At 68.9% G+C, this 25,947-nt stretch overlaps 1 protein-coding gene across 1 annotated transcript in view; it reads right to left on the bottom strand.

The window, feature by feature from the left end:
* Nucleotides 1-25,947, bottom strand: part of KCNQ1 (potassium voltage-gated channel subfamily Q member 1) — a gene marked incomplete at its 5' end in the record, with an annotated part of 196,641 nt that overhangs the window by 124,156 nt on the left and 46,538 nt on the right. Inside the window, one exon of the mRNA XM_080688747.1 lies at nt 25,310-25,430. Coding sequence (XP_080544873.1) covers nt 25,310-25,430 — 121 coding nt within the window. The remainder of the gene's footprint in view (nt 1-25,309; nt 25,431-25,947) is intronic.

The following is a 25,947-nucleotide window of genomic DNA, read 5'->3' as shown; positions in this document are numbered from 1 at the left end:
GAAGGAGCAAAGCAGACTTTTATGGAGAAAAGGGTGAAATTCTGTTGAAACATATCCAGGGAGAGCTTTCGGTGTGGAGAGAGAGTCTCCTCTCAGGCCCAGCACGAGAACGACGTTGGGTTTCCCCAAATCTGGGCGTCCCCCCCGCACCTCCCCTCCAGCTTCCAGGTGGAGCTTTTGAGGAACTTGACAAACATATTCTGAAATGGATGTGAAAGCAACGGGAGTGAACTGGGAGCAAGGAGAACAGAGAGAGCCTTGTCCCAGCAGAGCGCGGGGCCCACGCCAAGCCTCAGGAACGGGAGAGGCGGGGCCCGAGGCCAGGAGCGCCCTCAGAGGCAGGCGGCCCGGTGTGGGGGAGCGGGGGCCGGAGATAGAGGTGGCCCGGCCCGCCTCTGGGGACCGCGGGAGATCACAGTGGGGAGAATCAGCCCCAAAGGGAGAAATAGAAGTGAGGACCCCTGCCTGCAGACCCTGCTAGAGAAAGCAGGCTCCAGATCAGCCGTGGGCAAACTACGGCCCACGGGCCGGATCCGGCTGTTCTATCCGGTTCTCTTGCTCTCCCCTCCGCTCCTTTACTTTGAATTTATATGAGTTCACACAAACACTCCATCCATGCTTTCGTTCCGGCCCTCCAGTCCAGTTTAAGAACCCATGGTGGCCCTCGAGTCAAAAAGTTTGCCCACCCCTGCTCCAGATGCACCAAGAGGTTTCAGACCCCGAAGGGGCTCGGTGTTTACTCAGGGGAAGAAAATTCTGGAGAATGATTTCACGGCCCCGGGGTGGAACCAGGAAGCCAGGCTTCAGGCTAACATGGATGGACTAGAATAGACGCACGTGAAGCAGTCCTGTTCAACACACCCAGCAGGACACAGACCCATTTTCCTAACCCGCGCAGACACGCTTGCCTTATCGCCCCCACGCGTGTCACTCTGCCCAGGCTGCGGAGGGCAAACGAAAAGATATTTGATTTAAAAAAAAAGGGGGTGCTCGAAACGACGAACATGGATGAGGGGGCAATCGCTGACATATACTAGCAAGTCCCACGCATCTATTAGGGAGACATCAAAGGGATCGGAGGCCCCAGTGACATTCATTGGCAGTTCTCGGGGTTAACGCGGCTCCGAAAAGAAGTTCTCAGGCTCATCAGTAACCAGCGGAGGGCCGAGGGAAGCGACGGCGCTTCCCCTGAAAAGCACCAGAAAGGCTGGCCCTGCCAAGCGCTGGCAGCCACACAGGAACAAGCCGCCCTGTGTGCTGCAGGTGGGAACGCCGGCCAGCACTTCTTCCTCAAATAAAATCTTTAATACCTGCAGCCCAGCAGCTTCCCTCCTGGGTAAACAGCCCGAGCGCCTCTCCCCAGAACAACGAGGGGCTGTGTGCGCTGGGCGGCCGGCGTGGGGGTGGGGAGCTGGAGCGGCGCTGTGGTTAGGAGTGGGGACTGGCTGTGCACGCTCTTCCCGAGATGGGGACGTGTGCAAACACGGCTCTCCGCGCACCAGTGCGGGGCGGAACGGGGGGGGGGGGGGGGAGGGGGCGGGGGCGAGGCCCACGGCTCCGCATTGAAGTGAAAATGACACTCCACCCGGCCCCGCTGGAAGGGGATGGAGCCTAACCAGGGTGCAGGGACGCGGGTGGGGGGTGTAAGGGACGGGGCGGGAGGGGTGCGCGGTGGTGGAGAATGGGGGTGGGATGGCAAAGCGAGGGGAAGGGACAGAGCGATGCCTCCCAGGGACCCTCCCAGGGACCCCCGAACTTAGGCTGTGGCTGGCCCCTCCCTCCTGCTCCGGGGAGGCCCAGACTGAATGAATGAATGAATGAATGCACGGGCGCCCCCGCCCTGACAGGCACCCTCTAGCGGCCTCTCTTTCTAAGAAATAAAACTCACATCCCATCGCTTCACCAGCTCGGCCCTGCCCTCTGTCCTCCTCCCTCGCCCAGCACCCGTCAAGCCAGCCTTCTGCCCGTTTCTCAAACCAGCCACGTGCCTCAGGACCTTGGCACCAGCCACCCTGCCCGGCCACCCCATCCCTGTGACTGTCCACGTCCTGCAGGTCTCGCCCCGGAAGACCCTTGGTCAGGGAGACTTCCCCTAACCTGCCACCCAGTGGGGTCCTGCGGTCCCTCCCTAGGCCGGCACCACGTTCAGGCCTCTCGGAACCCAGGCTATACGCCACAGAACGTTCTAGTCCCCAGGCATCTCCATATTTGGTGCCGGCCGTCTCCGCCGCCGGAAGGGAGGCCCGGGAGAGCGTCCGTCCTGCACGGCGCCGGCCTGCGGCGTGCGTTATGCCTTGCCGGTGAATGGCGTCATTGATCTGTTGAACGAAGGAAGAGGCCCAGGCCGGAAAGTGTGTCCACGTTCTGAGCGCAGTCCGAGGTGAGCAGGCTGAGGACCTGGCCCCCAGGCCGCACGACCGGCCGGTCCTTGGGCGAGGGCTGCCCTTTGTGTGTAAGATATCTAGCAGCCTCTCCCCGTAGTCGCCTGCAGCACCCCCACATGGCGATGATGAAAATGTCCCCAGACAGTGCCATGTGTCCCCCAGGGGGCCCCGGCGAGGGCACTGCCTGAAACCAGCTCCAGGGACCGGGATGGTCGCATGCTGGCCCTTTAAATGAAGCCAGCCCTGGCCTGCACCCCAGCGCACCCAGCACGCAGGGCCTCACCTCTCCATGAGAGAGACCCTGCCCAGGCCTGGCCATCGGAGCACCCTTTCCCACGACCAGCCGACCAGCCATATAAGGGTGGCGGGTGCCCGAGGCCCCTGGGCCCCCACCGACGACGGCTTCAGGGGGTCCACTGTTCAGCTGCAGTCCCTAAGCTGCTTCTGGCACGGCCCCTCTAACTTGTCCCAATTAGAAGTCCCCCCGCCCCCAGGGCAGACTGAGGAGCGAGTGCCTGGGGGACCCAGAAGGTCTGCAGCATACGCTGGAGGAGGAGAAATTCTGGGGGCCTCCGAGCTGGCCATGTGGGCAGGAGGGAGTAGCCTCTCACCCTGTCCTCCCCCCGCCCCCGCCAGGGCCCCTTTCGGCCTTTGTCCCCCAGGGCTGGGTCAGTGCTGGGAGCCTGATAACTCAGGATTCCAATCCAGTCCTCCCTCAGAGCGCACCCAGCCCCCCAGAGCGCACCCAGTCCCCCAGCGCGCACCCCCTCCCATAGCGTGCACCCCGTCTCCCAGCGCGCACCCTGTCCCCCAGCACGGGCCCACTCCCATAGCGCGCACCCCATCCCCCAGCGTGCACCCCGTCTCCCAGCGTGCACCCCATCCCCCAGCGCGCACCCTGTCCCCCAGTGCGCACCCCGTCCCCCAGCGCGCACCCCGTCCCCCAGCGCGCACCCCGTCCCCCAGCGCGCACCCCGTCCCCCAGTGTGCACCCCGTCCCCCAGTGTGCACCCCGTCCCCCAGCGCGCACCCTGTCCCCCAGCGCGCACCCCGTCCCCCAGCGTGCACCCCGTCTCCCAGTGTGCACCCCGTCCCCCAGCGCGCACCCCGTCTCCCAGCGTGCACCCCGTCCCCCAGCGTGCACCCCGTCTCCCAGTGCGCACCCCGTCCCCCAGTGCGCACCCCGTCCCCCAGTGCGCACCCCATCCCCCAGCGCGCACCCCGTCCCCCAGCGCGCACCCTGTCCCCCAGCACGGGCCCACTCCCCAGCACTTCCCAGCCTCTCCCGGGCCGGGCCAGGCCCTTGTTTGCAATGTAAATGCTGCCTCCTTCACGGAAGAATCCCTGCTCCTCGGAAAGCCTCGGGCTTGGCTCACCCTCCCCGGCAGGCCGCAGCCCTGGGAGAAACTGATCTAATAGGCCTTTCTCCTGCTAATTGTAGCGATTAGTGTCACAGAATGAGGGCTCCCTGGGGGGCCGGGCCTGGCACACAAGCCTGTCCCCAGCTCAGGCCTCTGGGCCCACAGACTGGGCCTTCTCCCCCGCATCCCGACGGCTGGGCTTCAGGTGGAGGTGGGGGTGGGAGAGAGGGCTGGCCCCCTGGTGCTCAAGGGCGTGGTGGCCGGTGTGTGCATGCCCAGGTCAGCCCGGGCTGGGACAGTGACCCTCCCGACAGAGGGACTGGTTAGAACCAAGCGCCAGGCGAGGGCAGGAGGGGGAGCAGCCCGTGGCGCGACTGAGGTCCTCGCAGCGTGGGGAGCCGTGTCCCAGGGTGGCCGGGGGAGCCCTCCCTGCCCTCCCCCATGAGGGAGCTCCCGGCCCCGCTCCCGAGGCCCACGGAGCACCCCGGGAGCCATGCACATCGGCGCGTACTCGTGCCGTAAGGCCACGTGGAGGAGGCCGTGGTCTCCAGGGCGGGGTCTGCCATCCACGCAGCTCGCACTGCCCCCTACAGATCCGTCCGTCCATCTGTTGTGAACTCACCGGGCCCTAGGCAGTGGCGGCCCAGGTGGAGGGATTTGGTCAGAGCAGGGACTGAGGCCCAGGTGGAGGGATTTGGTCAGAGCAGGGACTGAGGCCCAGGTGGAGGGATTTGGTCAGAGCAGGGACTGAGGCCCAGGTGGAGGGATTTGGTCAGAGCAGGGACTGAGGCCCAGGTGGAGGGATTTGGTCAGAGCAGGGACTGAGGCCCAGGTGGAGGGATTTGGTCAGAGCAGGGACTGAGCGGGCCCTGCCCGGTGGGGCTTGTGGCCCAGAGGGGAGAGACCACCCAGTGTGAGTGTGCGTGCACCCCCAGGGGCGTGCTCCGCCGGGGAGATGAGGGCCCTGGGAAAGGCAGGCTCGGTGCAGGCATTCCTCTGGGGTCCTAGAGGCCCCCTGGGGGAGGCGGGGTGGGGGCAGGACAGGGTGCAAGCGCAGGGCTGGGAGGAGCCGTCCCAGGGGCTGAGCGAAGCCAGGCCTCTGAGCCGAGATAAGACAAGGAGGGATCGCTGGGTCCTGGGGACTTTGGCCTCGTTCTGAGGGCCCGAGGTCTCCTGCAGGGAGTGACTCAGTGGGATCTGCATTCTGCAGGGTTGTCCCTCCCCCTGAGCAGACACAGTGGGCTGGAAGGGACACGGCCACCTCAGTGCCCAGAGCCGGTGGCCTGCAGGGCGGAGGGGAAGGGCGTGGGGGGAAGCAGGACACGTGTGGGCGATGTGACGCGGGTCCTCCTGTGTGGCTGGAGCGGGTGGCAGGGACCCTTGGTGGCGTGGAGTGGGAAGTGCCGGAGGCCGTGGAGGGGCTGTGGGGCAGGGGGCGGAGTGTGGGTCTGGAGGGCGAGGCCCGGCCAGACAGACATGGGGGAGTCAAGGACACACAGACACTGCAGGTCCCAGGGGGCACGGCTGACGGGGGGGCGCTGGATCGGCAGCCTGGCCTGAGGACAGAGCTGGGGAGGCCGCAGGAGGGATGGTCACCTGCCTCGGCCACGGCCTGCAGGGGCTGCCCTGGAACCGGGCTCCTGGCCCGCGGACCCTTGGAGGCGACCACCGGCCCCAACGGTGGCCCCGTGGGACGTGCCCCCCCCCCGGGGGGGTTGGCCCTGCCCAGCACCTTCCCAGGACAGGGAGAGCCCCCTCCCCTGCCGTCCTGCCTCCCCTCCCTGCGCCCCTGGATCGGGCGCAGGGCCTCTCCCTCAGCACGTGCGGGAGGAAGCGGGCGGGGGAGGGGCGGCCTCGTCCTTGCCGAGCTATTTCATAACCTCGGGTGGAGGGTGGAGGGTGGAGGGTGGAAAATCCCCCCGTGCTAGCGTGGAGCCAGCCGCCGAAACAGCCTTGAGTAGCTGATGAGAAACAAAGGCGGCCACGGAGGGGGAGGGCGCGGCCCCACGCAGGCAGCAGCGCCGGTCGGTCCCGTGCCCGAGCCCCGGACCCAGAGCCGGGGAGGGGGACAGCCAGGCGTGGGGGGGGGGGCGCAGCAGCCCCGAGCTCAGCCCCGTGACTCGTTCAGACCGGCTGCAGAGGCTCCAAGGGGTTAACTGCACAGCCTCCCACTCCTCCACTCGCTAATTTTTAAACGCAGCTGAGCTCCGCGCGGGCGGGCCCCTCCCAGCAGCCCCGAGAGGGCCTCCGCGGCCCCCACCCCCATCGCCAGGAATCCACGTGCGTCTAGAACAAAGACTCCCCATCCCCTCCCTCGCTCAGCCCGTTCTGATGCCTAAGCCTCGGCTCCCCCCCCCAGGCCTGCCCCCCATCCTCGCCTGCTGGGCTCACACAAGCATGGCTCCCCTGACCCCCACCCGCCAGGGGACACGGCTGGGCGTGGCGGCTCCAAGTCCTCTCCCCACAGCCCAGCTCCCCGCAGTGGGGCGCTGGGGGCCTGTCCCACAGCCCGCACCCCGCATCTCCTGACCCCCTGCCGGGCGCTCCCTCCTGGGGGCCCTGGGCACACGCCCCGTCCTTGGCCCCACGGCGTGGGCTGGAAACCCCTCAGGCCCCAGCAGCCAGCCCCGGCCCCCCATGCCCTGACGCAGCCCCGACTCGCTCACTGACGGACACGCGTGTCCAGTCCGGCACCCACTCCCGATGAGGCGTGGTGCCGTCCCCTCTTCAAGCCACGTCTTGTCCAACCCTCAGCCCCGCTCCACCGTCTCTGAGATGGAAGCGGAGGCCCTGCCGGGCCCGTGGCTGTGTCCCAGGCCCCAGGTCCCAAGCCCAGTCCTTGGCGCTCACACCATCCACTCCCCGCCTTCACGGCGGCGTGGCGCCTTCGCGTCCTCACCTCGGTGTGACTGCATCCTGTGACAGCCCCCCGGGGGGCTCCCCGGCCACGCTGAGGCCACTGGGCACTGACATGGCGGCCTTTGGCCTGGTCCTCTCACGCCCGGGAAGCCTGCGGGCCCCCGCCAGGCCCTGTCCCGACCTTGGGAGAGAGGGCCTGTCCGTTCTGGGTGAAGCAGCCCGGGGGTTGGGGGTGGGGAGAGGCAGGCTGCCCCCCGAGGCTCACACCCGCCCAGCCCACGCGGGGCCAGGTGTCCGGCTGCCCACGCTGCCAAGCTGCAGCCTGTCACGGTCAGGGCCCCAGAGGCCTGAGGCCACCTCGATAAGGCATCACCCCCCTTCCTGCGTGGGTCACTCCAGAGCCAGTGCTGCCCCCAGCTCCCTGCAAGCCCGTGGGGCCGGACCCCATCTGGGTGCAAAGGTCAGCTGCCCCCTACAGCCACTCACTCCCCTGGCCGGCGCCCCTGCAGGCCGCTCGCCCCGCGGCCCCTTCCTCTGCTGCCAGGGCCGCGGGGCCGTTGGCTGGCTCCTCATTCGTCCTGTCCCTCCCATGCGGGCCCAGTGCTGGACGCGGGGCGTCAGAGGGGGTGCCCCCGCGAGCCCCCAGGCTGGTAGAGAAGGCAGGGGAGGGAGGGCAGGAGGGGGCTGGGAGGTGGATGCTTAGGGGTCCCCCCAGCTGGCGGGGGCAGGCTCCCTCTGGGCCAGGAAGGGCGGCCAGCTCTCCAACACCAGCTAGCCCGGGGCTCCCCTGGGAAGCAGGGCCTGGGGGAGGCAGAGTGGAAGCAGGTCCCTGGGGGCCTGTGTGCCCGGCCCAGCCCCTCCCCCGTCCCTTTCCCAAGGCGGGCTTCTCCCACCTCCCCTTCCCAAGGCCACCAAAAAGGCCCCAGCTGTGGGGGCGCCCCGAGAGGCATGGGCAGGCGGGCGGGGGGGGGGGGGAGATTATCTGCTCGGGGCTGATAGGACATCCCCCAAGGGCCCACTTCAAAGCCGCCCTGCTAACTCCGCATCAAAGTCGGGCGGAGCTGTTTGAACACGGAAAGGGGAGGGCGACTCCCCCGTCACCTGCCCTCCCCCTCCCCTCCCCTTCCCCCTCAGGGCCCAGGCTCTCCTGGCAGGCAGTGGGGGCCAGACCCTCCCCCCCGGGCAGGTGAGCCATGACGGGGAGGCATCGCTGCCCCTCGAAGGCCCGCAGAAGGCGCCCCAGCCTCGCAGGCCTGAGGGTCCCCATGCTGGGCCCCGCTTTCTGGTCTCCCCGCCATTTCTTCAGGGCTCATCCAGAGAGAGGGGACCTGCCCTACAACCCGGGGGGCATACTTGCCCGGACCCGGCCAGCGCGCCCCTCTGGGTCCCCTCGGGGGCAGGTCACGTGGGGGCGCAGTGGGGTGCGAGGCGAGGGGTGGCTGACAGCATGGCCGCCGGGGTGCGTCCAGCTCTAGCAGGCGAGGTGTGTGTCCCTGGGTGGCCGCCCGGTCCCTGCCCCATTGTCCTCATCTGTGACCCCGTGAACCGGCGTTACAGCCAGCAAGCGGTCCTTCTGGGCCGCCAGGCGGTCAGGGCCAGCTCGGCCCCGTTCGGCCGAGCGCCTGCCTTGGCACCGTGTGTGGGGAAGGGGCGCAGCCGGAAGGCGCCACAGACAGAGCCGGCAAACGGCAGCCCCTGGAGAAGGCCCCCGGGCGGAGAGGAAGCTGCCTGCAGGAGGCCGCGTGTCCCCTACACGGGCTGGCGCCTCCCCCCAAGCAGACTACCCCTGGGAGAGTGGGTGGTGGGGGGGCTCAAGGCAGACCCTCCCCTCTCCCTCCCCTCGCCGGCTGGGATTTTTCCACCCGCCTCCTTCCCCACCCCGCCTGCTGGGCCCCTGCCTGACCCCGGCATACCCAGGCCCCAGAAGCACAGCCAAGCGCAGCCGAGCGAGTGTGTGAGCAAGCGTGTGCCCGGGACCAGGCGTGCGACCCCTCCCGCGCACGGAGACATCAAAGGGAAGCAGGAAGCAGTGGGCCCGCTGACCCCCAGCAGGCGGGGAGGGCAGGTCTGCGCGGCCTGGGGCCCAGGCCTGGGGGTTTTCCATCCCACTGGGATTTCCGCAGGACACCCCTGCCCAGGACACCCCCGCCCCAGGACATGCCCCGGGACACCCCCACTCCGGCTGTGAGGCTCCTCGGGAGCTCGTGGGGCCGGGCAGGGGTGAGGTGGGGGGCTCCCTAGCGGGGCCAGGAACAGCAGGAAGCCCTGTCCTGGTCCCCCCCCATGTGCTGCCTGTTGGCCCAGGGGCGTCAGACACTGTGCCCCGGGACTGGGACCCGCCCGGAGGAAGGGCCACAGCGTTTACAGAGGGCAGAGAATGTGGCCACCCCACAACCACACCTCCAACAGGGGGCTGTTAGGCACGTTGGGGAGAGGACCCCACAGAGAACAGTCCAGAGTCCCCGGTTCCCAGGCAGGCAGGCTTGCTCCCTGGCCGGCCCCAGCCCTCAGCCCAGGCCCCAGCCCCAGCCCCAGCCCCAGCCCTCAGCCCAGGCCCCAGCCCCAGCCCCAGCCCCAGCCCCAGCCCCAGCCCTCAGCCCAGGCCCCAAGCTCCAGGCTCCAGGCCTCAGCCCAGGCCCCAAGCTTCAGGCTCCAGGCCCCAAGCTTCAGGCTCCAGCCCTCAGTTCAGGCCCCAGGCCCCAGGCCTCAGCCCAGGCCCCAGCCCTCAGCCCAGGCCACCAGCCTGGGAGCCCAGCACTCACAGCCCCCGGGCTGGCGGACAGGCCAGGCTCCCATCTCCCAGTGCAGAGTGGGCTCATGTCTCCTTGACCTGCCTCCCTTGGGGCGACTCATTCCGGGGTCCTGCCCTCCCAGAGCTGAGGCTGCCAGGCCTCCCCCAACTCTTGTCCCCTCACACGCCAGGCCTGGCCGGTCCCCACTTCCCCAGGACGATGGACCAGCACCCTGGCCTACAAGGCCCTCCCAGACCTAGTTGCTAACACCCAGGCCCTCTGCCGGAGGGAGCCGCACCCGTCCCTTTGGGGTTCTCTGCGGGGAAAGGATGCTTGTCCAGGGGGTGCAGCTCTAGGGTGGGAGTGCAGTCCAGGCTGGAAAGGGCTTGCAGGACACCCCAGCCTCGAGTCGGGGTTTGTCCAGCAGCCATGCTCCACGGGGCCCACAACATGACCCCAGCAGGCGCACTCACGGGGTCGGGTGTCCGCAGCTGTCCTCCCGACACCTGGCCCTGTTGTTCGGGCCGGAGCGAGGCTGCCCCGGGGCCCGGCGGGGTGTCTGGCGGGGGAACTGTTTCCGAACAGCCATGCAAAGTTGGCGTAGGGCTCGGGCACGGGGTCCTGGCCTCCGGTCGGGGTGAGGTGCCTGCACCGCACGGAGAAGCCAGAGCGGGGTCCTCCCCGGCCAGGCACCAGGCTCCGGGGGGTGGCCTCGCCCCCCCAGGCCAGGGCATTACTGGGGCGGGGGCTTTGCTCTGAGCACCGAAGGGCCTGAGGTCACTGCCAGGCGGGCGGCGGGGGCAGCGGGGGGCAGATGGGCAGGCACAGCTGTGTTCTCAGGGAGGCACCCGGCACGGGGGGGTGAGGTGGGGTGAGCACCCATACGTTGTCGGCACCTCAGGCTTGCTGGGGGCTGGCTCAGCACCCTTCTCTGCTCCCCTGTCGCCCAGGTGGGTGGGAGCCAGAGGGGCCCAGTATCCCCAGCGGCCGATAGTGAACAGGCCGGGGCTGGGCAGATGCTCCACAGAGCCCGTGGCCTCCCCCTGGCAAAGGCCAAGCACCTGGTGGGAACAGCCCGGCCCGCGCTCCCTGAGCCCCAGACCCCAGACCCCAGGCCCCAGACCCCAGACCCCAGACCCCAGGCCCCAGACCTGAGACCCCAGACCCCAGGCCTCAAGCCCTGAGCCCACGTGGGCGCCGAGGGAGAGGCCAAGGAGGTCTGTGGCATGAGTGCCCGTGGGGGCTCGTCCCCGCCCCCCACGGGGTGACCCCACTGCCTGGCCTCTGTGAGCGCTAGTGATCCTGTGATGTCCCACGCCGAGGGGCACGCCACCTGCTGGCCTGTGCCCACAGGAAGCCCCGCCCCGTTGTCTAATTCTCACCGTTGTCCCAAGAGGCCCGCGTTTCAGACCCAGGAGCCATGAGTACCGGAGCAGGGGCGGCGGGCGCGTGAGAGGCGACCTTGGCGAGCGGAAGCCACCTCGCCCCTCGCTCAGCCGCTGGCGCACGCGTGGGTGGGAACACAGACCTTTCCGATGGCGCAGGCTCTCTGGAGGGGGCTGGTCACGGGCTGGCCTCGCAGGAGGCCCCCCGAACTCTGCCTGTGCCCGGGGCAGCTTGCGAGGGAGAGTGGGGGGCAGGTTCCCGCACCCGTCCAGATGGGCAGGTCTGGCCCAGGGGCTCCTCACCAGGAAAGCTCGGCCCCGGGGCCTGGACAAGGGCCACTCTTTTCGGCCGAAAGCCGCCTCCGGGACATGGAGGAAGCATGTGGATTCTAACCCTAACCGACAAGGAGGAAGAGGGGGAGGTCCGCTAGAAGGTTCTGGAACAGAGTCTGTCCCCGAGGACACGCTTCCACGTGGCAGGGTGCTGTGGGGAGCAGAGGGTCCATGGGGACGGACCCCCACGCCGACCCGGGGCTTGCCTGGTGCCAGCAGCCGGCCGGGCCCTGGGGCCCATGCTGGGGCGGCCTCCCGGGAGGCCAGGGGGTAGCAACAGGCAGCCACTTCAGCCACTTCACTCCCCTTTGGCGAGGTCCGTGTGTCCAATTGGAGCGGCCAGCCCGCGGGAAAGGGCCTCTTGAAAGCCTGAGAGCCAGGTTCCCAAGGTGCTGCCCGTTAATGAGGGGTGCGCTCCAAACAGCGTCGCGGTAAGGGGCGGCCCGCTGTCGGCTAAGGAGCGGCGGGTCCCGGGGGACGCTTCCAAATGGGAGGAAACAAAAGGCCACGTCAGGGCTGCCCGCGAGGGGACGCGGCGGAGGGCGACCCCTTGGCCATCGTCTGTGTCTAGGATTCGGAAGAGGGAGGCGGCCTGAGTGTGGGGCCGGGGGGGAGGGCGCCCCGGAGCTGCTGTGAGTGTGGGGGGCCGAGGCGGGGGGCCCGCAGCCGGTCCCTGTGCCCAGCGGGGAGCGGGTGGTGTGGAAAGGGAGCTGCTCTGCAGGCGGCCGCGCGGCCTGGCCAGCGTCAGGGACCGGCCTCCCCGAACCCCGCTTCCCCGAGCCCCCTCGGTTGTGGGTCTCTGCTTCCCCCCAGCACCTGGGCTGTTGACTCTGCGCTGGGCCTGTGCTTTCACGGGTCGTGTTTTTAAGAGGAAAACCGTCTTGGATGGAGCCCTCTGCACTCTCAGCCCCGGCTCTGCAGGCGCAGGACGGGCAGGTGCCCTGCCTCACCCCAGCTCCATCGCCCTCGGGCACCGGGTGTCCCCATGCCTCCCGGGGTGGGGAGACTCATCCGGGCACAGGAGGATTGGGGGGCCCTGGTGGTCAGGCCAGTGGGAGTCTTGCCGTTGGAACGCGGGAGCCACCTCGCTCTCAGGAGACAGCGCGAGGCCAGCGGCCGGGGCAGAGGCTCAGGCCTCAGCACCCACAGACCGAGCGCCTCCCCCAAGCCCCGGACCCCGTTCTCTGTCCGGAATGTCTGCCGCCCCCAAGCCGCGGTTTCTGGATCCACAGAAACTGAAATGGTCCCCACACACCAGGCCTGGGCCGCCGAGGCCCCGTCGATTCCTGTGTTCCTCCAGCGGCAGCGGTGGGGTGGACTCGGGGTGCGTGGCCTCAGCAGTCCTGCGGGAGGGTGCCCGCAGCTGCACGCAGATCCCCTGCTCTTTCTCTCGCTCGGCTATCCGTCAAACACCACGCCGCCGCCGCCGCCGCCGGGGAGGGCCCCGTGGCTCAGGGTCGGGAGACAACACTGAGCCACAGCGGCCTCCGCCTCGCTGCCCGTGCATGGTTATCCTGTGCCCAGAGCTCCATGCGGCAGCCTGTTGAGCCGGTGACCCTGCCCCCCCGCCACCCCCCCGGCTGGAGCTCCAAGAGCAGGGCCTGGGCCCCCCACCCCCGCTGGCCCCGGGCCCACACGGGTCACGCCTCATGCACGGAGGAGCCCAGACACACCGGACGGGGCCCCTCACCCACCTGCCTTCAGGGCGCTCATGGGACTGGCTAGGTCCCCTCAGCTACGGCACCTGGACCCCGCCCCCCATCGGCCCTGGGAGGGCATGGGCATCGCAGGCCGGAGCGGCCCTCCTGGCTCAGGGTGTGCGTGTAGGGTGGGGCGTGGCGAACAGCTAGAACCTCCAGCGCAGTCCCAGGCACCCCTGCCCTGCCTCGGGGCGGCCCAGCCTGGACGGTTGGGGAGCGTCACCCCGTTACCCAGCCCCAATTCCCACACAGGGAGACTGAGGCCACCCCTCCCCAGAGCTTTCTCGTCTACAGTCAACCCAGCCTTGAGGGCCTTCTTCTCTGCATGTGGGCGAGCGGGAGCTTCGAGACAACCAGGGTCCCGAGCTGGAGGGGGAATGGCCGTGGGGGACCGGGTGGGCCGGGGGTGAGGAGGCAGACACCGGGTGACACGCCAGGGAGGCGTCGGAGGCAGGAATGCCCTCCGTCCAGCCCCCCAGGGCGCCCAGAGTCCCGGCCTCACGGGCCTTCTGAACCCCTGCAGCCAGCGCCCTGCTTCCTCTCAGACGGCAGCGGTGTCGGGACCGCTTTGCTCCCCGGCCCGAGTGCTCACCCAGGGACGCGCAGGGCACGGACTTCCTCGCCGGGAGGAGCCCTGTGTCTGTGACGGTGAGGGGCCTGCGGAGGCGGCGAGACAAGCCAGACGCAGGACAGGCCCCGCGATACCACTTCCCCGAGGACCTAAATCAGGGGTCCCCAAACTTTTTAAACGGGGGGCCAGTTCCCTGTCCCTCAGACCGCGGGAGGGCCGGACTATAGTTTAAAAAAAAAACAACTATGAACAAATTCCTATACGCACTGCGGGCCCGGGACGCGTCGGCTGCTAAGCAGGACAGGCAGCGGCACCTGGCGGGCCGGATCCATGTCCTTGGCGGGCCGCCTGTGGCCCGCGGGCCGTTGTTTGAGGACGCCTGACCTAAATGGTCCAGGAGCCCAGCCTAACGGGCCTCATCGCTGCCCGGGGGAGGCCTCAGGGCCTGCCAGCCCCACGCCCAGTCCCCTGCCTCCTGGTGGGCCCGGGAGCTGCTCCGAGGGTCGGTCTGAGGGTGCTTAACAGCAGCAACTAAGGGACAGAGAGGGCGGGGCTTGGAGGTGACGGGCACGTGGCGGCCTAGACCACGGCCCCCAGAATCATTCGGTCCGGCCCTGCCAAGGCATTGGGCGGAGGTCATGACGTGTCCACCACATAGGGCAGGCTACTGCTCACGCTGGTCATTCTCTGTGGCCCGAGAACGATCGGTAGAGATCACGTGGCCTTTGGCAGCAAAGGGTACTCCCCACCCTGCCCGCCCCGTCCCCCCGTCCCCGGCCTAGGGGGCGGTGACGTTCCTGTGGGCGTACGGGCATCCCCACGCACCTCCACGTTCATCACGTGCGTGCGTTAGTTATGTATAGATCTCACGCCCGTCACACCCAGTGGAGCAGTTTAAAAAAAGTTAAAAGCAAACATCCTACCACCGCCGTGGGCAAACTACGGCCCGTTCGGCTGTTCTATCCGGCCCGTTCGGCTGTCCTATCCGGCCCGCGGAGCCGAAAGAGCGTGGAGGGTTCTCTTGCTCCCCCCTCCGCTCCTTTACTTTGAATTTATATTAGTTCACACAAACACTCCATCCATGCTTTTGTTCCGGCCCTCCGGTCCAGTTTAAGAGCCCATGGTGGCCCTCGAGTCGAAAAGTTTGCCCACCCCTGTCCTACCAGCAGAAAACACCGTAGAAGCAGCTAAGAAGCAGAGGAAGCTGGGATAAGGCATTCCCCACACACGCCAGCTCCTCCTCCAAGTCGGGGAGAGGAGGGGCAGAGGGGTGGCCCTCAGAAAGAGAGACCTGGGGGGCAGATGAAGCCTCACGGATAGTAAAAGGTGCCGCCAAAGCCACCGCGCCCCTTCTCCTCGCTCCCGGAACGCCGCGGCCCCTCACTCGCGAGGGTGGGGAGGGCGCGTGTATGCGGTTCTCCCGTGGCGTGTGTGTGTGTGTGTGTGCAGGCACGCCCACCCCCCCTCCCCCCCGTGGACGCGGCAGCCCTCCGTGCGAGGCCCTGGGCGGCGAGGAGCTTGGGAGGCAGGGCCGCGTCGCCAGGCCCGGGGCCGCCGCCCTTCATCCCTCACCATTTCATCTGCTCGGCCCCCAGGTGTTTATCTATCTGGCCCGGCCTGGCTCTCCCCGCTGACGGCAGGCTTAGCCCTGTCTAATCTCCTAATCTCCGCCGAGAGGTCCTTCAGCCTCACTTCACTTCACCAAGCCTCACATCCCGGCGAGATTTACGACTCCTTTCTCCAAGTTATTTACTTTAAGTTGTGGTTGTTTGATAAGGGACGGCTCAGAAAGAGCCTCTGTCCGCAGGGACGGGGCAGGGTGGGCGGACGGCGGGGCGGACGGCGGGACTGACTTCATGCATGGCCGCTCACCAGGGCGCAGGAGGACCAATGGCTCGTACCGCCCTATTTGTCCGTCCACAGGGAGGGGCACAGCGACGAACGTCTGAGTCCCCACCGTGCACAGGGCCGTCCACTCCACACACGCAGACAGACGTGTCCGTGCGAAAAGCTGAAAAACACACCGGGACTGTTCAGTGGTGACCTTCAGGGAAGGAGACGGGGGAATTAGGGTTCGGGGTGGGGCAGCCTGGCTCCCCGGGTCTCCTCTGCACCCTGGACCCGCGTGACCGGGCGCCTGTGACGCCCACTTGGCCATCACCTCCGTGAGACGTGATGTTGGGTTTCGTCCGCACGGAGCGGGGCCCTGCCTCGCGAGGCGGCTGCGGGCGCCTCTGCTTCGTGTCCCTCCCGGGAGCGGGGCTGTGCACAAAGGGCTTTTTGACGGGGAGAGGCCAGGCCGGAGGCCAGCAGCCCGGGAGGGCTCCCCGGCGCCCCCTCCCGGGAAGGGGTGCCCTCCACCCGCTGCAGATCTGCGGTTCTCCCAGCGGGAGAGACCTTACACGTGTCGGGTCCCCCCGGAGCGGGGAGAGGAGTGGTTTTAGAGGCGCAAACGTGGGCAGCACATCCCGGCGGCCGTGTCTCGCTCCGTGTCTAAGTCTTCACGCAGCTTTCTCCGATTCTCGGGTTACCGCTCGTCCCGATCAACGCGACGGGGACCGCACACTTCACAGAGCGCTCGGTGGCCGTGCCCGGCGCCCGCACGGACGTCCGTGCTTCCTGAGCCACACTCACGCTGCCAACTCTCCGGGCCCGTTGTGCATCCGTGCTGTCTGTGGCTCAAACTCCGCTCTGGGGACGACGGGGCTGCCCGCAGCCGCCTGGGGCCTGGGTGTCCGGGGCAGTGACACCGCGTGGACGGAGGAGGGCCAATCTCTCCCGGGGGGCGCATCGCCGAGGGGGCTCGGAGGAGGTGGAGGGGAGATGCGGCCGGGGACCCACGCGGGACAGGCCCATACTGGCCACTCCGGGGGCTCTGCCCGGGCACCGCTGCCCCGTCCCGGCGCGGGGAGGCCTGGCTGCGCCGCTGGCAGAGAGGCTGGCGGGGAGAGCGGCTGAGCACTGCCTGCGAGAGGCCGGCCGAGCGAGGCCTTGGAGAGGCTCTGCAGCTGGAGCGGACACAAAGGTCCGTTCAGAGCGGCGGCGGCCGCGGTGCCCAGCGCGCCTCTGTTTACAGCCATTCGGGTGCCGGGCCTCTCCCGGGCCGGCCGGTGCGAGGGTTTCCAGGAAGCGGGTCTGGCACCGGCTGGTTGGAGCGACTTTAACGAGTTAACTTCAGAAGGGAGGATCGTCAGGAAAGGTTTAAGGTTCAGCAGACGTTCTGAAGCGTTTTGCAGAGAGGCCTGGCTCTCGGATGCAGAGAGGCGAGCTTGGCCAAGGGACTGTTCTAAGCCGGAGCCCCGTTCCCAGGCGGCGCGGCCACGCGCTCTGCAGCCCCCCCTCCCCGCCCCCCCGGCTCCGGGCATCTGTCTGAGCTCCTCCGACGGACGGACGGGCTCCCCGCGTGCCACCCGGTGCCGGGAAACCCCCGCGTCGCCTTCCCTGCCTCCCTGAACGCCCCGGCCCCGGCCCCGGCCCCCACGGCGGGCACACGTGCGCACGCAGCGCACCTTCCCCGGCAGGAAGCCACCCTCTGCCAAGAGCGCATGGAATTCGGGTTTCCAGAAGGTGTCCTTGGCCCCCCGCTCCGCAGCCGCACGCGAAGAAAGGTCCCAGTGTGTGCCGGGCGGAGGGAGAAGGGGCCTCCATCTCTGCTCGGGGTTCTCGGGGCCCCAAGGAAAACCACAGCTCCCCGGGCCCGCTCAGCCACACCCGCTCAGCCACATTCCTTCCCTTCCTGCGCCCGCACTGGGTGGCCAGCTCCACGCCGCCCGCCCTCCCCGCGGCCGGGAGACCCAGGCCAGGTCCTCCGGAGGCTGCCAGCAAGCGGAACGAGGGGCCGCGCCCCAGGCCCGCAGCCGCCCGAAACCGCAGGGCCGGCCTCCCGCCCGGGGCTCACTCCCCGTCAGCAGCGGGCTCACTCACGCAGGAAGCCTCCTTGCTCTGTGCCCCACGTTGCCCCCCACTCGAGGGTCCCCACGTACCAGCAAGAAGGCCTCCCCACCCACCCCCCCCGCTCGCCCCGTCCAGTCTGGGCCTGCGAAGCGCCGAGATCCGGCATCCTCACGGGTGAAACATTCGCAGGCCGAGGCCGAGGCCGACCCGGCCAGGGAGACACAGTCCACGTGCGCCCGCTCGCCCGCCCCCTCGCAGGGGCCCAAACAGCTGGGAGCCCCGGCCCAGCCGCCAGCGGCCCTGCCGCCCACCCCAGGCCCGGCTCTCGGGCCCCAGGCACCCGTTAAGGACAAGCCCTGGTGGCTACAGGCCCTGACCCCTGACCCCGTGTATTCCCAGGGAAACTCGTGACCTGGCAGTTTCAGGAGCTGCTGGCCCAGTGAGGGTGTCCCCCAGGCTCCCCCTCATTTATACGGGGGACATCTCTCAGGCATTTTGTGAAGCAGGTCCACGCCGGACGCCTGACCCATCTCTGGGCCCAGCACCGGCACCGGACACCTGAACCTCCCCAAAGTGTGTAAGGCTCAGAGGCGAGGTGACTGCCCAGCGCCCCACAGGCAGGACGCAGCCCCCCCCCCCCCGGAGCTGGCCAGGCCCTGGCAGACAGTGTCCCCAGGCTGGGTGGACACACCCCAGCAGGCGACAGGGAGTGACCCTCAGACAGGTGCGCGCACCACCCCACTGAGCACGGCAGACCCAGGGGAAGTGATGACAGTGCGCGTGGGGCGCGGAGCTGCAGTTCCACACGCTCCACCCAGCCAGGATGGAGGGGCCACGCCAAGACAGCCGGACCGGCCGCGAGGCAGGAGAACAGGCGGGCCTGGGGCCCACCCAGCACCCAGCTCTGTCCTCGAACCGCAGTGATAAGGAAACACGAGCAAAGAACTCTCAGAGCTGACCAGTGGGACCAGGTCCAGTCCAGCGGGGAGACGGCAAGCTCAGGACGGAGGCCGAGCGGCTGTCCAGGTGCCAGGTGGGGAGAGCGTACCTTGACCACGGCCTCACCCTGGACGCCGCAATCACTCCAGGTGGACGCAGACCTGGGGTGGAAGGTGAACTTGTGGAGCCATAGGAAGCAGCACCCCGTGGCCTTGGCGTGGTCAGAGCCGCGCAAACAGAGTGCAGACGCCGTGACTGAGATCGCGTGGAAGTCCAGACCCCCTGTTCACCGGAGACCCCCCCCCCCCAGAGGCCACGGGCACCCTCCACGGGGAGGCGCTCTTCGTTCAGGGCTCAGTCCCCCTTCTGGGTGTAGGCCGAGCACGTGGGTGTGCTTCCGACAAGCGACGCGTGTCCGGGATACCCGGGGACGGGAAGCTCCCGCGGTCCGTGGGAAAGGTAACCGGAACAGAACGGCAGAAGACGCGGCGTGCGATCAAGGACAGGATCCGCTAAACGGCAGCAACGCGGGAAGGGGCTCGGCTGCGTGAGCCACCGGGGTGCCGCAAATCTAACCCGTCGGGCGGCTCTGGCCCCAGCAGGGCGGCTACAGAGGAACCCCAGGAGCTGCCAGCCTTCCCAGCCGTCGGGGAGGGTGGCAGAGGGGCAGCCATTCGCCCGCCGCCGGTGCTGCGAGCGGGGTGGGCACGCGGCCTCAGGGCGTCGGTCAGCCCTCACGGAGAGCACATGCCCACCTGACGGCCAGCAGCTCCCTGCCTGGCACACACGCTCACCGGAAATGCAACCGTGTCCACCAAGGCCTGGCGACCACCGCCCTGGGAACCCGCCGGTGGCCGTGCCTGGAGCAGGTGAAGAGTCGGCCACTCCCACACCACAGCTGCCGGGAGCCAGCGTGCTCTCCCCCTGCGCCCCCCCCACCTCCCCGTCCCCGGGCGACAGGAGCAGGAGGTGCCAGCACGGGCTCCTGGTTACGTGGCTCCAGGGGTGAGCGTGCACAGACCCCGCCCTTGAGGTCGGGTGCGCGTCTGTGTGCAGCTCCCCCGTCCCCTGACCAGGTGGACACGATGCCCGGGTGTCCCTTCGAGCCCGGAGCCTGGATCCGGGCGGCCGGGCCTGCCCGGGGCCACGCACCTCAGGGCTCAGCCCCGCTTCCCGGTTTAGGCCGAACACATGGGACCCCCCCCCCCACAACCTCCGGAAATGCCCCCAGGCCAACGGCACGATTTGTGGGGTCATCTTGTCTCCTACCCAGTCCTGCGGGTGCACGCGCTCCGCTCCCTGGTCCAGCAGCCTCGCCGAGGGCGCAGCGGGGGCCCAGCCTGGGCCGAGGCCACGGGGCTGTCCGCTCTGCTCTGGGCCTGCTCCCCGGACAGCGGCCGCCCCACGTGCTCAGTGGACGAAGCGATGCTCCCGGCGGGTAGGGGCCCCTGGGGGCTGCCCGCAGTTGGGCCGGTGCCAGCTGGGAGCCAGCCTGAGGGTGTCCTGTTCCCAGTCCCGTCCCCTTTCCCGCCGAGCCGTCCTGCCTGGCGTTTCACTGAGTCAGGAGAACATTTCATCCCCCACTGCAGGCCTTTCGGAGCCAGGCTGAGCCTGGCCGGGGCTGTGAGCTCTGCCGGGTGGGGGGAGCCTGTGACTCAGCTCCCCGCAGCCCTCCCCGGGGCCGCCTGGGCACCTGGTGAGGTGGTCGAGCCCTGAAGAAGGGGGGGCACCGGTCTCTTCTGTTCCTGCGAGCCCCCTCCCCCGCCCGCTGGACACTGGTCCCAGCGCGGTCTCCCCGGCCCTCCCCCCCGCCCCCAGGTCTGCGGGGCAGGGAACAGAGCGAGGAGCTGGCAGAGGGGCACTGCCGGTGCCGCCGTGGCCGGTGGGCGTGGGACCCAAGTCCCTGAAGGGTCCCATCAAGTGGTCCCACCAAGAGCTACCCCGGGGCCCCACGGAGCCAGCGCGGGGCCGAGCCTGTGACATTTGCCCCGTTTCCAAAAGGCACGGCCGGGCTGGCCGAGGCCTCGCTGACAGATGCAGAATTCAGGAGACGTTAGCAGTGATGTGGACGAAAGCCAGGCCGCAGCGGCCTCGCTGGAAAGCAGAAACGGGAACGTTTTGGCGTGAGGTTCTGCAGGGTCCAGGAGAAAGTTGAAGACATGGAAATTCTAATTAACACACACGAGGCTGGTTTTGCTCAAGGATCTACGGGCTGTCATGGCGCAGGAGGCCCGCAACCACATGCTCGCCGGGGGCACGGTCACCTGTGGGCCCGAGGTGCACAGGGCCCGCCGTGCGCGCTCCCCTGCAGGGCAGGCTGGGGGGGGGCGGGGGGGGCTGGCAAACATGAGCGAGTCGCCCCCCCCCCACGGAGGGGACCGGGGACCAGCTCTCCTGGAGGGACCCTTTCGGGAGCCACATGTTGCTGTGCTCATGACGGCCTGGCCTCTGGCACCCTCTGCCGCAGGGGGGGCTGGCGTGGGTTCCAGGCCGGTTCCGGATGCCTGGGCGGGGGGGGGGGGGGGAGGGTGCGGGGGAGGGGGCTGCATGGAACGGCTGCCGTCCCCAGGGCTGCTGGGAAAGGTGCCCACCCCCCCTGGCAGCGGCCCTGAGCTGAGCCACGTCCTCCTGCCCAGGCCCCTCTGCCCAGCTGGCCCGGCCCTGGGTCGGCACCGAGGCTCCCGGAGCCCTCGGCCCCTCCTCCTTGCACGCCCTGGCCGGACCCTTGGCGGGCGGCGGGGGGCTGTCTGCTCTGGGGGGAGGTTGGAGTTACCCCGGCCTGGGGCTTTGATGGTGCTGGGGAGGCAGAGGCTGGGAGCCACAGGGAAGCCAAGGGTCGGGCAGGGAATCACCCCAGAAGGGTCCCCGGCCCCGTGCTGGCAGCTCTGGGACGGACCGAGGGCCTGGCGCCGGAGGAGGACACGCTGCCCGCCCCGGCTCCTGGGCCTGGGCGCCGAGGGCGAGCGGGTGCTGGGAGGAGGAGGACTCCGATGGCGCGTTTCCGAAGGGCGTTATGTGCCAGCCCCAGGGCCCGGGGCCCCTCCTCCCACCGCTGTGCCCGTGCCCTGGGTGGGCAGAAGCCCCGGAAACCTCCCTGGCTCTTGCTGGGGTGCAGGGCTCCCCTCCTGCGGAGTTGGGGAGGGGCCTCTGCCTCATACTTGCCCCTGGCAGCCCCACAGCCGGGCTCGGAGTGGGCGCGGATGCGGGCATGGGCGCGGGCATGGGCACGGGCGGCCAGCTGCTCCCTCTGGCCCCGGGGGACCTGGGAGACCGCCGGAAGGGGGTGTGGGCTGCACGGTGCCGGGGTGGCTAACGCCCCTGTCTCCTCAGCCCATCGGGCCCCGGCTCCGCTCCCAGCAACGCCCCAGTTTGCACCAGGCTGTCAGGGACCTCTGGGCCCCCCGCCCCTCGATTCTCCCAGCTCCGGGACCTTCCGTCATCGGGGCTGCGGTGACCTCACCTCCCTGGGGCCCTTGGGGCGGGGAGAGCTGGAGATGGAAACAAAACGTGTCTTTATTTATGCTTTTAATTTGGATTCTGGAGCTGGCCCAGCGTGCAATGCGTTGAACATCAGAAAACGCTGAGGAAGTGGGTCTGCTCCTCAGGACCCTCCCACCCGCTCGGCCCCTGTGAGACCCCGCGTGCATCCCCGTCTCTCACGCACGGGCATGTGGCTCTCCCCGGGGGGTGGGGTCCCCAGCAGCTGGGGCGGGTCCATCGGGGGCTCAGTCACCGGGCAGGCTGTGCCGGAGGCTCAGGAATGCGGCCCCGGCGCGGGCACTGCGGTCCGGCTCCCCTCCCTGCCTGAGGGGGTGGCAGACCCGAGTGACACGCTGCCCACGCCGCCTGCAGCCGTGGGGTGGGTGTCTGCCAGGCCCCTGGCCCCCGGGCACATAGGTTCCGAGGCCCCGACCCCTCGCACGCACCCGCACCCTGCGCTCCCCACCAGGGCTCCTCTGAGGGGGGCACCTCGCCTGCTATGCACACCGACCCCTCCCATCGCGGCCTTGACAGACCACAGTGCCTGAGGTGGCCTTGCACACAGGCCGTGGTCCCCGCTCCCCACGCCCCACTCCCCGCGCCCGCAGACCCCTCACCCGAGCCCCACGCCCCGTGGTCACTCCAGCCTCTGCTTCTGCGCAGGTCTGTGCTGCCCAGAGCTGCCCAGTCACGGGGTGAGGACGGGGTCCTGCCTGCTCAGGCCCAGCCAGTGCTGGACAGACCCCCCCCGCCCTGAGCACGCAGGCCATGGTGCTCCCCCCTCCCCCCCCCCAGCACGCAGACCATGGCGGTATCCCCCCACTGAGTGGGCAGGCCATGGTGCTCCCCCCCCCCCCCCCGAGCACGCAGGTCATGGTGCTCCCGCCCCCCCCGAGCACGCAGGCCATGGTGCTCTCCCCTCCCCCCCAGCACGCAGGCCATGGCGGTATCCCCCCTCCCCCCCAGCACGCAGGCCATGGAGGTATCCCCCCTCCCCCCCAGCACGCAGGCCATGGCGGTATCCCCCCACTGAGTGGGCAGGTCATGGTGCTCTCCCCTCCCCCCCAGCACGCAGGCCATGGCGGTATCCCCCCCCCCCCCCGAGCACACAGGTCATGGTGCTCCCACCCCCCCCACCGAGCACGCAGGCCATGGTGCTCCCCCCTCCTCCCCCAGCACGCAGGCCATGGAGGTATCCTCCCACCGAGCACACAGGCCATGGTGCTCCCACCCCCCCCACCGAGCACGCAGGCCATGGTGCTCCCCCCTCCTCCCCCAGCACGCAGGCCATGGAGGTATCCTCCCACCGAGCACACAGGCCATGGTGCTCCCCCCCCCCCCCCCACCGAGCACGCAGGCCATGGTGCTCCCCCCTCCTCCCCCAGCACGCAGGCCATGGAGGTATCCTCCCACCGAGCACACAGGCCATGGTGCTCCCCCCCCCCCCACCGAGCACGCAGGCCATGGTGCTCCCCCCTCCTCCCCCAGCACGCAGACCATGGCGGTATCCCCCCCCACCGAGCGGGCAGGCCATGGTGCTGTGCTTCGGGCTTTAGTGCCCACCTTGCAGGCCTCTGAGCCAGGGTGAAGCGGGTGCTCTGCCCTTGGGCACCGACCTGGCCCTGCCAGGCTGTCTGGCTCAGCTGCCGCCCACACCTCGGCTCCCACCCAGTGACCAGGCCCGCTGGCAGGGGGTCTCCAGGATGCGCCAGAGGTCGGAGCCCCCTCCCAGGCCGACAGCCGCAGGGGCACGTGGAGAAGTCGCCCTGTTTCCCAGTGACCGGCCCCCACCCAGCCGGCAAACACAGGGTCTCCCGTCAGCCCCCCGGTCACAGGGGCTCCAGGGATGGCCGGCGGGTCCATCTGATCCTCGTACCACCGAGACAGCCACAGCCTCCTCCTCCTTGCCACCCAGCCCTGCCAGTCCCCGTTATACGAGCACCCGGAGGCCCTGCAGTTATGGTCCCAACTTCCTGCAGCGCCCGCCAGGCTAAGGCTGTGCCCAGCCAGTAGCTCGGGCAGCCGGCTCAGGGCCTCCCTTTACAGCAGCGCCCACAGCTCAGGACAACCCGGGCCCTCAGAACCCCGGGAACCAGGGGCCTGGCGGACTGTCCCAGAGACAATGAGGGCCTGGTGGACTGTCCCAGAGACAATGAGGGCCTGGCGGACTGTCCCAGAGAGAATCAGGGCCTGGCGGACTGTCCCAGAGACAATGAGGGCCTGGCGGACTGTCCCAGAGGGAATGAGGGCCTGGTGGACTGTCCCAGAGACAATGAGGGCCTGGCGGACTGTCCCAGAGGGAATGAGGGCCTGGTGGACTGTCCCAGAGACAATGAGGGCCTGGCGGACTGTCCCAGAGAGAATCAGGGCCTGGCGGACTGTCCCAGAGGGAATGAGGGCCTGGTGGACTGTCCCAGAGGGAATGAGGGCCTGGCGGACTGTCCCAGAGGGAATGAGGGCCTGGCGGACTGTCCCAGAGGGAATGAGGGCCTGGCGGACTGTCCCAGAGGGAATGAGGGCCTGGCGGACTGTCCCAGAGAGAATCAGGGCCTGGCGGACTGTCCCAGAGAGAATCAGGGCCTGGCGGACTGTCCCAGAGGGAATGAGGGCCTGGCGGACTGTCCCAGAGAGAATCAGGGCCTGGCGGACTGTCCCAGAGGGAATGAGGGCCTGGTGGACTGTCCCAGAGGGAATGAGGGCCTGGCGGACTGTCCCAGAGGGAATGAGGGCCTGGCGGACTGTCCCAGAGGGAATGAGGGCCTGGCGGACTGTCCCAGAGGGAATGAGGGCCTGGCGGACTGTCCCAGAGGGAATGAGGGCCTGGTGGACTGTCCCAGAGAGAATCAGGGCCTGGTGGACTGTCCCAGAGAGAATCAGGGCCTGGCGGACTGTCCCAGAGAGAATCAGGGCCTGGCGGACTGTCCCAGAGAGAATCAGGGCCTGGTGGACTGTCCCAGAGAGAATCAGGGCCTGGCGGACTGTCCCAGAGGGAATCAGGGCCTGGTGGACTGTCCCAGAGGGAATGAGGGCCTGGCGGACTGTCCCAGAGGGAATCAGGGCCTGGCGGACTGTCCCAGAGAGAATCAGGGCCTGGCGGACTGTCCCAGAGAGAATGAGGGCCTGGCGGACTGTCCCAGAGAGAATCAGGGCCTGGTGGACTGTCCCAGAGAGAGAGGCAGGGAGGGCCAGCGAGCGGCTCACACATCCTGACACAAGACTTGTCCCGGGATATCCCTGGTGGGTGGCGGCCGGAACGGGCCTCACTGTCCCACTGACCCCCGCCACAGGCTGCCACCGCCGGGTGCCCTGACGGAGGGGCAGTGAGCCACGTTGCAGGGCGGGCAGGCGCATCCCGGCCCATCGCACCTCGGGGCAGGCCACCTGGAAGGCGCGGGAAGGGAGCCATCCCCACACCTGCCCGGGGCGCTGGCCAGGGTTCCGCGGGGAAATGCTCAAGCACAAACTGTGTCCTTCTGGGGAGGGGGGGCGGGGCCGGGGGAACAGCCATCAGACGCCCCGAACGCGTAAACAAGTGGGAAACAACAGCGGGTTTTCCAGAGTCAGACCCGCGCTCCTCCCGCCTGGCGCCGCCCTGGTGGCCCGCGGACCTGGCCTGGCCCGGCCCATGGCAGCACCGCCCCCGCCCTCTCCGACCGGCGACGGGCACTCACTGCGACACGTGGGTGATGGGGACCAGCAGGGTCTCCCCTTCCAGGTCCAGGTCCTCGGCGAAGCTGTTGGTCCTGGTGAAGTGGGGCGCGCTCACCTCCAGCAGCGTGGGGCTCTTCTTCGCTGCGGGGAGAGCGGGCGCGTCAGACTCCGGGGAAGGCTCGGTGGCCAAGGGCCTGGGGCTCTCCAGAGCCGGAGCTGGGCTCGGATGCCCACCCAGCCTGCCACGCTGGCATGGACACCCTGACACCTGGGCCTCCCCACGGACGGACCAGAAGCCCCTGGGGTGGAGGTGCCTATGAGCCTGGGCTCCAGTGGCTTCAGATCAGCAGGGGCCGCGATGCCTCTGAGGATGGGGCCCTGACCTCGCCCAGCCCCGCACCTGATACTCGGGTTGAGAATCCGACCGGCGCGGTCTCGTCAGAGGGACAACTCACCTCCACGCCGTCATGCAGCTGGCAGGCTGCTGACAGTGCTGAATAGCCGGGGTGGGGGGTCAGAGCCCCATTGGCGAGGATGGGAAGGCAGGAGGAGGGGCAGCCGCTCAGGCCAAGGGGCCACGTACCACCTGCACCCCGAGGCGCAGACCCCCCCCCGCCCCCCGCCATGAGGGGCCACACATGCGGACTGGCTTCCCAGC

This window comes from Plecotus auritus, assembly GCF_963455305.1.
Source record: "Plecotus auritus genome assembly, contig: SCAFFOLD_33, whole genome shotgun sequence".
Classification (NCBI taxonomy): domain Eukaryota; kingdom Metazoa; phylum Chordata; class Mammalia; order Chiroptera; family Vespertilionidae; genus Plecotus; species Plecotus auritus.
This window is presented reverse-complemented; position numbering and strand designations above follow the sequence as displayed.